At 42.9% G+C, this 15,459-nt stretch overlaps 2 protein-coding genes across 3 annotated transcripts in view; one reads left to right on the forward strand and one right to left on the reverse strand.

Annotated features, from left to right (window-relative positions):
* The window catches only part of skila (SKI-like proto-oncogene a), a 43,922-nt gene extending 34,763 nt beyond the window's left edge, over positions 1-9,159 (forward strand). Inside the window, exons 6-8 of the mRNA XM_079530515.1 lie at positions 1-115; positions 666-896; positions 3,282-9,159. The exon at positions 1-115 is cut by the window's left edge and continues 289 nt beyond it. Of these exons, the coding sequence (XP_079386641.1) occupies positions 1-115; positions 666-896; positions 3,282-3,545 (610 nt within the window). The 3' untranslated portion in view covers positions 3,546-9,159. The remainder of the gene's footprint in view (positions 116-665; positions 897-3,281) is intronic.
* A 1,373-nt stretch (positions 9,160-10,532) lies between these two features.
* gpr160 (G protein-coupled receptor 160) lies at positions 10,533-13,841 on the reverse strand. Of its 2 annotated transcripts, none has more exons than XM_079529752.1 (2): positions 13,741-13,841; positions 10,533-11,483 (listed from the first exon to the last, which is right to left on the reverse strand). In XM_079529752.1, the coding sequence occupies exon 2, from the start codon at positions 11,473-11,475 to the stop codon at positions 10,543-10,545; it is 933 nt and encodes a 310-aa protein (XP_079385878.1). In that variant the 5' UTR covers positions 11,476-11,483; positions 13,741-13,841; the 3' UTR covers positions 10,533-10,542. The 2 variants fall into 2 exon arrangements, with proteins under 2 accessions (XP_079385878.1, XP_079385877.1); XM_079529751.1 differs by having other exon boundaries at positions 10,533-11,525; positions 13,741-13,821.
* Positions 13,842-15,459: the final 1,618 nt, after the last annotated feature.

Here is a 15,459-nt window from a genome sequence, read left to right on the forward strand (position 1 = left end):
CGTCCTCCTCCTGGAGGACGACAAGGACAGGATCGTGGTGGAGATCATGCAGATGTACGGCCGGCAGCAGGAGAAGCTCAACTCCACCCTGCACAAGCAGATGCAGCTGGAGATGGTACGGCTCCGAGACTAAGACAAATGAGCCCCGTTAAAAAAAGAAAGAAAAAAAGTCGTACCATTAAAATCACCTCCGGCATCCCGGACAGTTGGTCATTCAGTTGACCTTCATATAGACACGCCCCCCCCCCCCCCCCCCCTGTGGTGTATATTATCTGTGTAATATGTGTATATTTCGTCGTCATCCCCCACCCCCTCCTTTTGCTATTAAAAAAACTATCCATTAGCACCATGTGAACTAGTAGGTGAATAATAGTGTTTCACTGCCTCTAATCAGTTCATTTGGTGCAGAGCTACCCCCAACTCTTTAGTCTAGAGTAGACCCTTCAGGTTCTTCCCTGACCATTATATTGTTGTTGGTACTATTATCTGTGACCATACATGCAAAAAAGCGCACGCACGCACACACTCTACTCACAATCTACTCTGGGCAGGAGCATTAGCAAATTATATACATTCCAGATGGTATAAATTGTAGATGTCAACGTCCCCGACTCCCTCCCCTCTTCCTCCTCCTCATCTCTCTCTCTCTCTCCTCCCCCCACAAGGAGCTGGAGGTGCTGCGCGGAGGCGAGGCGGCCCGACTGCGGGAGCTGAGCGCGGAGCAGCAGGAGCTGCGCTGCGAGCTGGAGGCGGTGCACAGCGAGCAGGCGCGGCGGCTGGGCCAGGCCCGCCAGGAGCAGCGCGAGCTGGAGAGTCGTCTGGAGCAGCTGCGACAGCAGGCCTGCGCCTGCGAGCCCGGCTCACAGCGCCAGCAGGAGGCACACTACACCGCACAGGTATACATGACACGCCACATACACCCTGTGACATGCCTGCACGTCAGCTTAAACTTAGTCTCGCGTATCCAGACAACTATTCCACAATCTCCCAATGCTATATAGAGTCTGGAACTATACAGCTCCCGAAATCCCAGTTAAGGAAGCTGCCATTTCCGTTCACGAAATTACATTTTATTATTTGAGGGGCGCTACCTATCAAAAGCTGGGCTACCTATGCCCAGCTTTGCCGGAATGACATTTGGGATGATTTGATTGGCTGAGCACGGAATGTGATCTATGATGATAAGAGCGCCCCTCACTTCACACGGGTGTGATCTTTTTTTAAATTTCCATTTCTGCTAAGCAGCAAGCAATATATGCTTAGAGGATTTCTATTTATATTAGTGCGACGGTAAAGACGAAACGGAAGTGGGGAGGAGGCTTCACTTCATGAGCAGACTGTATGACGGAAGCGTTTGAAAATCACACCCTACTTTATCCCTACTACAGCGTCACACAAAAGGGTCAAAAGTAGCAGATCCGCAAGCTATCCGCTACTTTTGCTGTTTTTTTTATTTGAATCCAGGTTATGGACATATGGGGTTTCCACTCGACCTAAAGACGATAATGAGAGCATGCGTGCACTCCCACCAAGATGGCAACTGTTGACCTATGCTAGCTTCAGTAGCTTGAGGCAGGCATGTCATGTACACGTGCAACGGCTGGCGAGGGATGATCGGAACCGCTTTGTTTGACAGCTTACTCAAGTCCTGACATTAATGCAAAGAAAAAAAATTGCTACACACAGTAATGGCTTTTATAATTAATTACATTAGAATCTAATGTGATTAATTATGCAAGCCATTACTGTGTGTGGCAATTTTACATGTCCAAGCCATCTTACCATGACAGCAGTTAAGCACTCCATGGGTGGAGTCAAGTTTAACAAAGGACAAGAATTTGCATTGGTAAAGAAAAGCATCGTGAACAGGCATTGGCGCATTGTAATGCAGTGCACACACACACACACACACACACACACACACACACACAGTACAGGGACACCGGGACCGCACATACAGTCGAAGGTACAAGATACAAGATTGGAAATAGACGTCACAATCACACGCACAGTTAACACAGGATACTTCTAGAAAAGAACAGCTGCTCATAGGTCAGCAGTACTTTAATAAATACAAGCTGTTGACTTTCGTCAGAGGATTGATTTGAGGCTGTTAGTTAGTGGCATCTCTCTTGGAAGTCCTACACAGACAAAGAAAATATCTGATCTATAAGCTGAGCTCACAACACATTGTGAACGGCATACCAATCTACAGTTTGTAGATCGGGCTATTTTCGGCACACAACACTGCCGTACGATGGAACGTAAATTAAGCATTAGACCTCAAGACAAACAAGTGTAACCATTACCTCCAATGATGGTTGAATCACTCTCAGTGTTCATTTTACTCTGATAGTTAAATAAACACAAATGGGCTTTGGCTCCGTTTGGGTCGATCTTTTACCCTCTGAGATTCCACTGAACACTGAGGGGAGTGTACATAAGACGGAGTCTGGGAGAATGTTAATGCTTCTCATTCTGTATGTGCGAGTGCATTTTGTTTGTCTCCATGTGTATGTGTGTGTATGGGACGGGGGATGGGAGGGCATCACTGTGCTTACTGGGCCTGCCCTGAGTGTGTGGCACCACACACACACTCACACACACACTAGGCCTTTTGTTTGGGTTTCCAGTGAGCTTTATCTTGAGATAGGGGCTGTTCTGCTGGCCTGAGCTCAGGCCTGGAATGTTCTCTCTCTTCCCGTCTCTGTGGCTGAAAATCCTAGACTCCGCCCACCCTGCCCTGCCCTACTCTGGCGTCAACCCCAGACTGTCTGGCAGTGGGAGAAGGTGTGTGTGTGTGTGTGTGTGTGAGTGTGTGTGTGTGTGTGTGTATGAGACAGAGAGAGAGTCTAACCCACTGGTTCCCAAACACTGGGTCGGGACTCATCTGTGGGTCCCCTTATTTTTTGTTTCCTACATTTGGTTTTTAATCATTATTTCAAAACATTTTCAAAAAACATTCCCAAAAAAAAGCAAAACGTTTCATTAATTAAACCAAACTTCAATTGTTTTTTTTAAAGTAACTTCATGAAGAAATAAAAGAAAAATCTAAGAAATTCCATAAATTAGAAGAAAAGACCTAGTGAAAACAATCTACAAGCTCTTATCTGCTATTTTCCACTAGTTTGGGTCCCGGGAGAATATCTCAGTTCTGTTTTGGGTCACAGGCTACAAAGTTTGGGAACCCCTGGACTAACCTGACTATAACCTCCCTTTCCTCTTCTCTTCTTGCTCTCTCTCTCTCTCTCTCTCTCTCTCTCTCTCTCTCTCTCGACCAGTTGTCAGAGCTACGGCAGCGGTTGGAGCAGGCGGAGGCCGACCGGCAGGAGCTGCAGGAGGAGCTGCGTCGCGAGCGGGAGGCGCGGGAGAAGCTGGAGCGCACCATCGCCCAGCTCAAGCAGCAGATGGCCCAGAGTGGCGGCAGCCCGTCTCCTCCGCCCACCCCCTCCTCCACCACCGGACCCCCCAACAACACCCACTCACCTCCGCCCCTCTCCTCCTCCTCCACCACCTCAGAGGCCTCCGAGTCCGGCCAAAAGTAGCATACCGGCACACCACACACCGCCCACTCCCCTCCTTTCTCCTCCCTTCACCTCCTGGAACTCGTTCCCCCTCGTTCCCGCCCACTTCCGTCGGTCTGCCAGTGAACCCCCCCCCCCCCCCCCTGTAGACACAAACTAATCAGCCTGACCCAGGACACGGGGAATTCAACCATCAACCCCCTTTATTTAAGGCTGCTGGTTGTTTTTGGCATCACCACCGCTTCTCTTCACAACTCTTTCTTTTAAAAAATATTTAATTATTTTTAATAACGTATGACGTTCAATGTTTGTCTTTTTACAAATTTAAAAGAAATACGTTTTCTGTCATGTGCTTTTTTTTATTTTATTATATTTTATCCATCCGCTCCCTTTCTCCTTAAACAGTATTTAAACTTTTTTTTTCCTTTTTTGTACATTTTGATTTAATTTATCTTTCTTTTTCTTTTCTTTATGGAGAGCAGAGAAACGGCTGCTTCACAGATAGGAGTTTGGTTCATTCAGAGACCATTTAAACTCCTGTCTCTCTCTCTCTGTCTCTCTTATCCGTCTGTCCGTCTGCCTTGCTCCTCCCTCTCTCCAACCTCTTCACCCTTCTCTTATTTGGATCCCGGGACGGATGTGTTGTAACCTACAGAGACGTTTCTCCTTATTATTATCATATTGTTTAGAGCGTGGCTCAGACACACACAGACTTTATTGTCCTCTGCATTCTCCAGAAGTTCACTTTATATAACTACCTGGCACTGCGACCAGAGCGCCTCCCCACCCACCCCCTGTCGGACACATATCAGGGGTCTGGTCGTGTGCTCACCTTCTGCTACGTCGTTCTGTACATACGGCCCACAATGCTCCAAGTACCAGCGAACGCAGGAACGACTGACTGCACGGACGCTCTTCACGACGTCACTTTTTATTTTATTTTTTATTTTCCCTTGTGGAATGAAGAGTGACGAACGTTTAAAAAAAAAAGAAAACCCCAAAACGGTTATATTATGTAAAAAAAAAAAAAACGTCAATGCTCATACAGAAAGGAAATACAATACATTTATTGTTATGAAAAAGAAACAAATGGGAGTGTTTTGAATGTGAGGTAGCTAAGCTTGTCCTCTGGTCTGGGCCCAGGGTCTACTTGCAGCTGTAGACTCCTGGTCTCCTTGTTGTGAATCTGCCGGGCATCCTGCCGTCGTAGACCAAACAGTCTGCTAGCTGGTCCTCCAGCTGCCCACCACCACCACACGTCTCCTCTCCTCTGAAAGACCACACACCTTCCACTACTGTACGCTAACAAAACGAAATGCTCTCTGCTGGGAAACCCCAGCGACGTTCTTTACACTGTGGTTTTCACTCACTTTGGCCTAGGCAGGAATCACTGTGTTTTCCTTTTTAAGGCTTGGCGCGAGGAAAGCTTAACCACTTAAGCCCTATTTTATACTTTGCTGTACGTTGATGTCGACTTGAGTCGAAAACAGCTGATCTATAAGCTCACAATGTGTCGAGACAGAAACATTGTGAAATTGTGTATCGGCTATTTTTGCCATCTTTTGAACCGAAATATACATATGGACGCCAGGTTGAAAGTGGTTAACGAGAGGTCTTGCACGTCCCTACACTCCTCCTCCCCTCTCTCCCTCTCTCTTTCACTCTCCAGAACCTCTAAGGAATGGAATGTTTCCGGGGGGTGGGGGGTGGGTGTTGAATGGGGGTTGGTTTAACCAGAGAAACTTTCGTAGAAAGCGTGGTTAGGGGGGGTCAGGCTACCCCCAGGTCTTGTTTTGATGGCCATGCAAGGAGGCATCCAGTAGTAGACCTACTGTGTCGCCACAACACAGAATTCCTCCACAGACGCACGCACGTACATCCCACGCACGAAGAGTCCCGTCCATGTGATCGTTGGAACAGAACAATGGCCCTATAGCGTTCCCAGTAGATGATCAAAGCTCCAGGATCGGTCCCCACTGTTCTCGGGGCCTATTGTTTTATCCGACTTCATTGTTTTACAGACAGTTTTCAATCGCCGCCCTATTCGTCCCAAGCGTCGTGTCGTTCTGAGGGAATGTGGGTCACAGGTGAAAGTAGTTGTCTAAGACAGGGGTTCTGGGCCTCGGATCAAGCCTGCTCCTGCTTTACATTATTCTGCCTGGCTGAACAAACAGAGCAGGGTAGAGAGAGAGAGAGAGAGAGAGAGAGAGAGAGAGGGGAGGGAGGAGGTGAGATGGAGAGCGTGGGGAGTGCATTGGGGGCCTGACACCCTCTCTCCTGGCTGGTTGGCAGGCTGGGTGGCCTGGACACCGGGCGGTACAGACAGGAGCCCCTTTTGTCCGTGAATGGGGGCAGCTGTTGTTGTCGGGGGTTGTGGTGGTGGTAGTCGGGCTACAGGATTCCCTCCCTCTCCCCCCCCCCCCCCCCCCCCCCCCCTGCTCACTGAACTGCCATCATTCAATCTCTCTCACACACACACACACACACACACACACACACACACACACACACACACACACACACACACACACACACACACACGCGCGCGCACAAGCACAATCACATGTACACGAATCCCACCCATCCATCTCTAGTGGCAGATCAGCTGGTGTGTGTGGTGTTTTGTGAATGCCCAGGAGAGCGAGCAGACATCCAGCCAGAGGAATGGAGAGAGAGAGGGAGAACTGTTTTTGTGTCAGTTGCCGGGCAAAAAAGAGAAAAGATGCTTTATTATTGCCATCGAGGAGATCCCAAAGCGAGCGAGCGTGCGCGTGTGTATGTAAATAATTGTTTGAAAAGAAAGGGGGATTGGCCTTGGTTTAACACTGAGCTGTTTTTTATGCATCTGCTATAAATGCAAATTGATAAGACATTCCACTGTGCTCCAGCCCTTTCAATGCAGATTTTCTTACACTTCCTCCCTTTACAATAGCAGAGCATTGTGAGCGGGCAGAGTACAGCTCCTATGTGTTAGTAGTTAAAACGCGTAGCGACGCAGGTGTCGTCATAAAGGAGAGGATGACGGAAGACTTGTCCGACAGACAAGTTAAAATCATGTGACAAGCTAAAAAAATATCTACTCCCATACAATACCGCACATGTACACTCTACAATTGTTCCATACAAAACTTTTCTTGAATTTATGAGAGAAAAAAAAAGATATTTAATGTATTAACTAAAGATTTATATTCAACTTTGTAAATACAGTAGCCATTAATATATTAACTGTTCTTATGAATAATCTTCAGAAGATTATATAAATTGGACCAGGACAGAAACTCTTGAGGCTCCGAACAGCCTAAATGTTTATTATGATTATTTTTAAATAATTTTTACTTTTGTCATTGGTTGACCCTGCAACAGGTGTGCAAACTGGATGTTTGAGGAGATGAAATGCATGGTAGCGTTATGCTTAATTTGTACTTTGTTGCAGCGTGTTGCAAGCTTGTAGATGTGCTATTTGCTGTGCGACACCAGCATGCAACTAAGTATAAATCTGGCTTTATACCCAACACAGGACAAACCTGAAATAGGAAATATGCTTCTTTACACAGCCCTCCCTTTTTCCTGAACTGATTGCTTATTTTTTTGTGGATTCCAACTTAATGGGCTGCTGATGTGTAATTTAATATTAAGCCTTCGTCCCCTTGTGATATCTGATTCTGATACCACACCCACATTAGTTACCACATTAGTAAATTAAAAATGAAACGTTTCTTTAAGAAAATGCATTTTGAATACAAAAAACCTTTGTTTTTTGCATGTTTCACTACTCACTACATTCTGTTTGTCACCAGGCCAATCAATTGATCTATTTGATGTAAAAAAAAAAAGATGTTGCCCCCCCCCCCCCCCAACCTATTTAAACGCACAAGCTATTGAGATATCTCATATGCATGATGAACATTGACAGAAACGTTTTTAATTATGCAATTAATTTGTTAGTTTAAAAAAATAAGTGTCATGTAAAAGTCGAATTCACTCAATAACCGAAGACGTAGGCTGATTTGATTTGGAACCACACGATTATTCCATCCATGTACGTGTGGGTGCTTTAGTGTGTTTGCCACCCACTTGCCAGTGATGGAAGCAGAGCAGCTATAAATGGGACACACTTAATGACATACTGTACAGTATCTCTGTGAGTCTGACTTACTGAGACGCTGCATCTTTGTCGATCGTCTTTTCAAATGTAACCCATTGTTTTCCATGTGATGACATCACTCACATGATAATCAGTATTACGTTTATTGATGCCATAATTACCTCTTTAACACGTTGTCAAAAGATTCTTTTTACAAGTTTTATTTTTTTGGGGGGGTGGGTGGGTGGGTGGGGGAGGGGGTGTTACTTTGTGTAAATTGCATTTTATACACAAGGGGGCGCTCTATATCTTAAGTTGTATGCTATGATGATGAGAAAAAGTGACTAAAATAAGAAAAGAAAAATCTTAACGCAGCGTGCTGGGCCTTCTTGCATTTGCAGTGTTATGAGAACTTTGGATATGCTTTGTACAGAATTTTATAGGTGTGAAGTCGTCCCCACCCCACATACACACTCTAAAACACAGGCTTTGCCTTTGGAAGGAGCATGACTCTGCTGGACATTTGAATACAGAATTTGCATACCCATGGAATGCCCTTCCTGGCTGTGTGTAGAGGTGAACTCCAACTCTGTAAACAAATGCAAAGTAACCTTTGAACTGTCAAAAGTGAATAGCTTTGTAGTTGGGTATGTGTATTGTCGGCCAGCATTATCATATCAATGCAGTCGGCGGAAACCTTGTTGTTCACAACCGTTACTTTTTAGAAAAAATAAAAAAAAGACTAACTTTTGTTAAATAAGCCTGGTGACCCTATTTTAAAATATTTTTAATTTCTTCCCAAAATAGAAAAATAGTCTATTGCAAAGTTGCCAATGTGACACTTGGCCAACTAGTATACTGGCTATTTGTGTGACTTTTCCATGATACGGTCATACAATGAAGTATAAATAGGGCATTCATTTATGAAAAAAACAAATATAAAAACAATATGAAAAATGGAGATACAAAGGTTTCTGCCTGACTTCGACAATATGCCAGTGTGGGATACTAGGAAGTAGGCTGCACCTTGTGATAAGATTGATCACAGGATTAGGGTGGACTGGTTACTAAGAATAGACGCACCATATTTTCATTTTATACACCTTACACAAACTAACTATTAGAAAGATTTAAAGAGAAAATATTTATGGCTTTGTTAAACAAAAAAAACAAAAAGACATTTTCCCCTCGATGCTATTCTGAAACATACAACGCAGTGTATGTATGACCATTGCATACTATGTTGCCAATACTACAGTGTGATGAGACATTTGTTCTTGCATGAATCGAGACACTGTTCTCCTACCTCATGTTGTGATATAAAAATATGTTTTTTAAGCAGAGGACACTGCATCTCTAACCGTTTATCATTGATATTTACTAGTTAATTACATACCTGTAAATGCTTTTAGCTAATACCTCAGTTGTATCAAGTGTTTTTTTTTCTTTCTGTTTGTGCCCTTTTCCCTGATTTCAGATCTTGTAAATATACCCTGTATAGACAATGAACTTGGATCAAATTCAAGTAAAGTTCTGTAGTGTCAAAACTAATCTTGTGTTTTGCATTTCTTATTGTCTCATAATGGGTGTACTCATAGTGGATATTGTGCTTTTTTTTCTCTTCCAATTTACGTTTTATTGAATTTTAATCAAACATACATGAAAACGAAACGACTGACAATTGACAATACATACAACCGAAAACAAAACAAGACAATATACGTACAATACACACAAGGGGAGATGTCTGCCTCTCTTCTCTATTGATGATCATTCATAATACATAAGTACCTCAAACAGGTGCATATACAGGTTAAACAGGTTTAACTGAAACTATACAAAATCAGGTCTTATGGTAGAAACATGAGTAATCCATCTAAACCAGTTATCTGTGAAGACTTCAACTTGACCTCTGAAGCTGAATGTAATTCTCTCCATAATAGGATATTGTGCTTTTGATGTTATTGACCGAACATACACATTTTCTTTCTGTACATTGTCAAATATAATCTATAAAATATAATAATAATCACAATTATTTGACAGTCTGAGAGACCAGACACACAATTTAAGTTCAAGCAAGTCAAGTCAAGTTAACCCTTACGATCCCTGAGAGAGAATTCTTAATTGCAGCAACACATACATGTTAAAACCATGGAGCTACAACATATGACCAAGAGTCAGTGGACACCGTTTCTAGTGTATCTAATAAATGTAAACGCTACGGATATAGTGACATTCTAGACCAGGTGGTTCTCAAAGGGTGGTCAAGATTAATATTATATGTCATTAACATCACTTTAACCACTTTAACCCTATATGTCTGATATTTAAAGATAGACAAGCTCACAAGGCATCGTAATGAGATGCGTTGTGAGCTTGGAGATCAGGTATATTTGAAACATCTTGAAAAAAATGTGTTGGTCATATGGTGCGTGCAGAGCTACCTTGGACCACAAACATTGAGATTCTTCCACACGGTTTGCTATTTCTACATGAGACTCAAGCGTCTATGCGAGTGGTTCTCAAAGTAGGGTCCGCGGACCCCCAGGGGGTTCCAGGGGTCACCAGCAAAATAAGTAACTGTTTACCCACTAAACGTATTTATCATACAATGGCTATTTAATCTATCATCTTGTGAGCAAAATCCTTTTTTTTTTTTTTTTTTTTTTACAATATATTTATTGCATTTTTCTTTTTTTGTACAAACAGACAATACAACAGAACAATACATAACAATACATAATACAATTACTTAAAAAACAAAACAAAAAACAAAACAAACATACAGTACATACATATAAATACAGTATATTAAAATAAAATAAGGGCACTTAGACTGGTAACAACAACAGAGTCATTATGGCCACAAGACCAAATAGCTGAGCAAAATCCTTTTAAAATAAATATGGGTGTCTTTGATATGAAAATGTTTTAGGTCTCTATATAGGCAGTCGTAATTCTGTCCTCCTCCACTGAGCTGAATCTCCAGTCACAGAAGATGTCCGGGGGAACTGTCACCATGCCTTGCACCAGCTGTGAGGCTGGACAGCTTGCACACAAAACCACTCCTATCAAAACACTGTTGAGGAAGCAAAGCCAAAGCACGTTCAAGCCCAGGTGGGATGGTATTCCCAGTCCCACAGGCAACATGAGGGATATAGCCATGAAAACTAAGAAGAAAGACCATATATTGAGAAATAGTTGCAGTGCGTGCGCAACAATTTCTCCTGTAGTCCGTGAGTCAGTTTGGTCCATCTGTGTTAGTTGTGTCTTAGATTGGTTTCCTGGTAAGCGATGTGGGCTGAGTTTTGTAAACCCTGTGCGTGAGAACATTGCACAGCTCACAGTCAGGAAGAGAACTGTGGCTGAAATGTGTGAGATCTGAGGGGCACAGAATACCCAGCATTTACGCAGCTGGCTGGGAGACTCATTCTCCAGCATAGGGAAAAACTCAGACACTAGAAACACATAAAGAGCTGCCATGTTCCATAAGAGACTAGTAACAAATGAGTATGTGATCTTTCGGGCCCTTACATTCTGTAACCTGTTAGACACAGTCAAATAATGATCCAAACAAGTAGTGAACACAACGGGCCACTGCAGGGAATTGTAAACTTCTCCGAGTATTTGAAGGAGCAGACACACGTGGTGGCGTGTCAGGCGCAGGCCCAGGAGGCAGCCGTCGCCTTGAATATGCAGGATGGTCAGGGTAAGGGTTAGGACCGCGTCCGCGGCAGTCAGGGAGACCATGAATACGCCTATGAAGCAGTCACAGGCGTGGCTCCTCTGAAGAAGAACCAGTGTCCAGTTGATTAAGCACTTCCCTCCAAGGCCGAGCAGGATGGATGGAATGGACATGTGCATTGTGGAGCCTGGGGGTTTTGAAAGTACTGCACCCTTCCACCCAACCAGACCTGTGAGGAAATCCTACTGATTAAACCAGTATAACATACATCCCACATATCAGTATCACTCGACCCCACACGTTATGCTTGCAGAATGCCATACTGTAAGTTTTATAAAATGAATAAATAAATAATCTAAACAGGTCGCCCTTAGAATGACTTCACCACATTTCAACCTATATGTTCATATATTTGGTCCTCACTCCTCACTGTTCATGATAAAAAACATTAGTGACAATTTCGAGTTTCTACTCAGAAACCCGTCTTCCAGTGACATCATCAATGGGGAATCCAAGCTAATAGAAACTGTAGGCTTTCTATTCCTGAAAAGTTACAATGCAATAATGGAAGCCATCGTTCTCGCGATAATAAAAATCTAAAGAAAAAAGAAAAAAATCTTGTTTAAAAAAACAATCTGCCTAAAGATGATGTCACTGCAAGGCGGGTTTCGTTCAGCTATTTTATCATGAACATTCGTGAGCACCCAGTTCCAGTCCCGGCAGAGTAGTTCCGGAGTAGTTCCAACGGATTGTGTGGCCCTGGCCTTTTCCTAGTGGGTCTGCTCGAGGGTAACTACTGGGACGTAAATCGGGACTTGCTCATCCCGGCTGGGTCACCCGGAGTGAGGGGTATGATGTTCGCGAGATCCGAAACCTCAATGACCTTGGCATACATCATTGAGGATATGTCCCAGGTGCATCCATGCGATGTATTTTCGTTCTGAGGTATTCTATTTATAGTGACTCATAGGAATAGACTATGTGACAACCAGGTATAGTCTGGTGACCACCGGAGAGACGGGTGACAGCCGGAATGTACAGTAGACCGCACCTTGGGAGCAGTATGGGTTGGCGCCCCAGCCTGCATCCTCCGTGAGGAGGAAGCCCAAAAAACCTTCGGTGAGGCCTTTATGAGGGCCATTCAAGCCGCAAGCGGAGCCTGCAGGCACCACCGTTGCCCAGGTGGAGCCTGCAGAACCATTGCGGCTCAAGAATCCACCACTACTGAATGAAGTGTCTGGTGCTGGGAGTCTGGTGCAACGCACAGGTCCTGGACCTGGTGAGAGCAGAAGTGGACCTGGTGAGACTTAGGAGGGGCCCGGACAGGAGTCAACCCACAGAGCCTAGTCCTTCCACACACCAGAATGGTGTCTCCCAGTCCTGGCAGAGTAGTTCCGAAGTAGTTCCAACGGATTGTGTGGCCCTGGTCTTTCCCTAGTGGGAATCGAGGGTAGCAACTGGGACGTAAGTCGGGACTTGATCACCCCGACCCGAAACCCGATGACCTTGGGATACATCACTGAGGATACGTCCCATGTGCATCCATGCGATGTATTTTCGTTCTCAGCACCATTTATATGAAGTTATGTTGAAAAGTGGTGGTCTTTAAAGATTAAGCCATTAGTATTTAGGGTATTCATTTAAATCACCCTTAAAATAGCTTCTAAATACTGTAAAAAGTATTCCCATTACTATAGACACTTGAATGCTTGAATTTAAAACAGGTGTAATTGAATTATATTTTATTTGGTGAGCTGAAATACAACTATTTTGATTTGAATTGTTGTGCCTTATATTTTTGTGTCAGATTGCATACCCCTCACACCTCTATTGTTTTAGGTTGAGCAATGGACAGTAGCCTACCCTAAAGTAGGCCTATGGAAACTCCTGTTACATATAAGACTGGTAGATAGCCTATTTTTGTATTGTTCTTCCTATTTTATTCTCTTTTATTGTTGAAATGTTAATGCTTTAATTGTTTTGCTCTTTTATGTAAAGCACTATGGGCTGCATTTCATATGATTATGCTAATACAACATTTATTATTATTATTATTATTATTATATTGTTATTAAGATCTGCCCTGCAGGATTCAATGGGCGATGTGATAACTTACAACACGTAGGCTATACAGAACAAGAGAATATTTTCTTATATTTGTAAAACAATCTGCCCTATGTGTTTGAACTATGTTCTCATCAGCTGTAGCTAATTGCGCAATTAGAAGTAGCCTAACTACATATAGGCACTACAGAGAACGCTTTATAAATAAATATGGGAGGAAATGATAGGCTAAAATAACACATGACTTATGATGACTACCACTGCAGTCTGCAGCCTTTTACTATTACAGCAGACAGTGCTCCAATAAGAGCTTTTAATGCAATACTAAACCAACCACCAATAGCGCATATTCATTTAACATATTTCATAGTTAGGCCTACCTTAATAACTTACTGGTGTCTCTTTTCAGTCTTTTGTAAACGCGACAATATACAATTATGTAGCACGCACCGTGCCTTTCCCTTGAAAGCTTCATGCGATGTGTTTGATGTAGGTAGTTTCTGTTTACAAGGCGTGGTTAGGGTTTAAGGCGTCTAACAGCCTGCCGCTGCCGCATAATGTCATCTGTGAACAAGGTTCAAGCATAATAAACTTGTCCAGTAAGGCCATATAACTCTATGAGTGAGTCTATGGTGCAAGGCTGTTGTGTCACAACAGCCTTGCACCATAGACTCACTCATAGAGAAGTAGGAGAAGTTACAATAAAGAAGAGAAGTAGGAGAAGTTGTAGGAGAAGTTACAATAAAGCATGATGTGACACAATGAAAGGTCCAGCAATTTTGGCATAAGTTACTGTTTATATAGTAGTTCTTAAGGAAAAATAAAAGAAACAACATGGCCATGGGACCCAAGTAAAAACATTCTCAATTCAAATTCTGAACTATAGGCTTGCTACCACAAAGATTCTTAACCCTTCTCCATTTTGTTATGCATTTGGGGTGGCACACATATATAGTGCCATAATATATTGCGCTATTAAAATATGAGTATATGACAATATTGAGAGAACATTGAGAGAAAATGCTGTTTTTCACAATATTATTTATTTGTTTATTTGTAATGATAATAATCCACAGATCCACTCTATTCAAGGGTTTTTGGGGAGAAATTAAACTGACTATAGCCTACTAGTCATCAATCTTTCAATGAGCTTACATAAAGTCCAGGAAGAGGCAATAATACTTTCTCTGGTATCAAGCTAAAGTGCTTTTAATATAAAGTACATTTAGTGTATTATTAACAGATACAGATTCCAGCAGGTAAATTCAAGAAGATGGGCAATGTTGAATAAAAGATCACACCTGTGTGAACTGAGTGGTGTAAGGTCTTATATAGACTGATCAGCTGTGGTCTGACGTAATGTCTGACGTAATGAAATCACACCTGTGTGAACTGGATGACCATAGCAACCATGCTCATTTTTTGGTACGAACAGACAGACTGACAAACTAACAAAGCCAGTTGTAGGAGTGGTTTACACCACTCAAAAACATTAAAACATCTTAAAATATTGTATCGTTATCGTGAACCTAATATTGTATCGTATTATATCGTGAAACTTGTATATCGATTCGTGACACAGCTCTATACAATTGACCCCCATTTTAGTCCCCCCTAGTCACTCACTAGGAGTCACTCACTAGGAGTCACTCACTAGGAGTGACTAGGGTTTGGGAGATTTGATACAGGCTGCTGGTCTGGCTGAGGTGCAGAGAGATGGTGAGGCTGGGTGTATAGGACAGTGCATGTTTGTTTTCACACACAATTTGATTGGCTGTTGAAGCAGCCATGGCAGAATGCTGCAGAAAGACATGAAAGAAAGACAAACATTAACTCATAGGGTTACATGGGTAATGTCAAATAAACAGCCAATAGGAAATATATGATAAGATATTTAACAGATGATATAACTGTAATGAATTAATTAAACCAATAATTTCACTGGGATATATATGTCAGTCAGTAGCAAACAAACTATACAAGCTATGGGCAGAATGCCAAAACAGCACACTAACCATAATGTGACCATGCAGCAGCAGCCTGCAGCCGCACTGTGCATCCGACTTTATACAAGGATCATGGTCTTTGACTTTAATACC

The sequence above is a fragment of the Electrona antarctica genome (genome assembly GCF_951216825.1).
Source record: "Electrona antarctica genome assembly, chromosome: 19".
NCBI lineage: Eukaryota > Metazoa > Chordata > Actinopteri > Myctophiformes > Myctophidae > Electrona > Electrona antarctica.

Coding starts and splice junctions, on each gene's coding strand:
- gpr160 (XM_079529752.1), bottom strand. CDS start 11,475: ATGCACATGTCCATTCCATCCATCCTGCTCGGCCTTGGAGGGAAGTGC.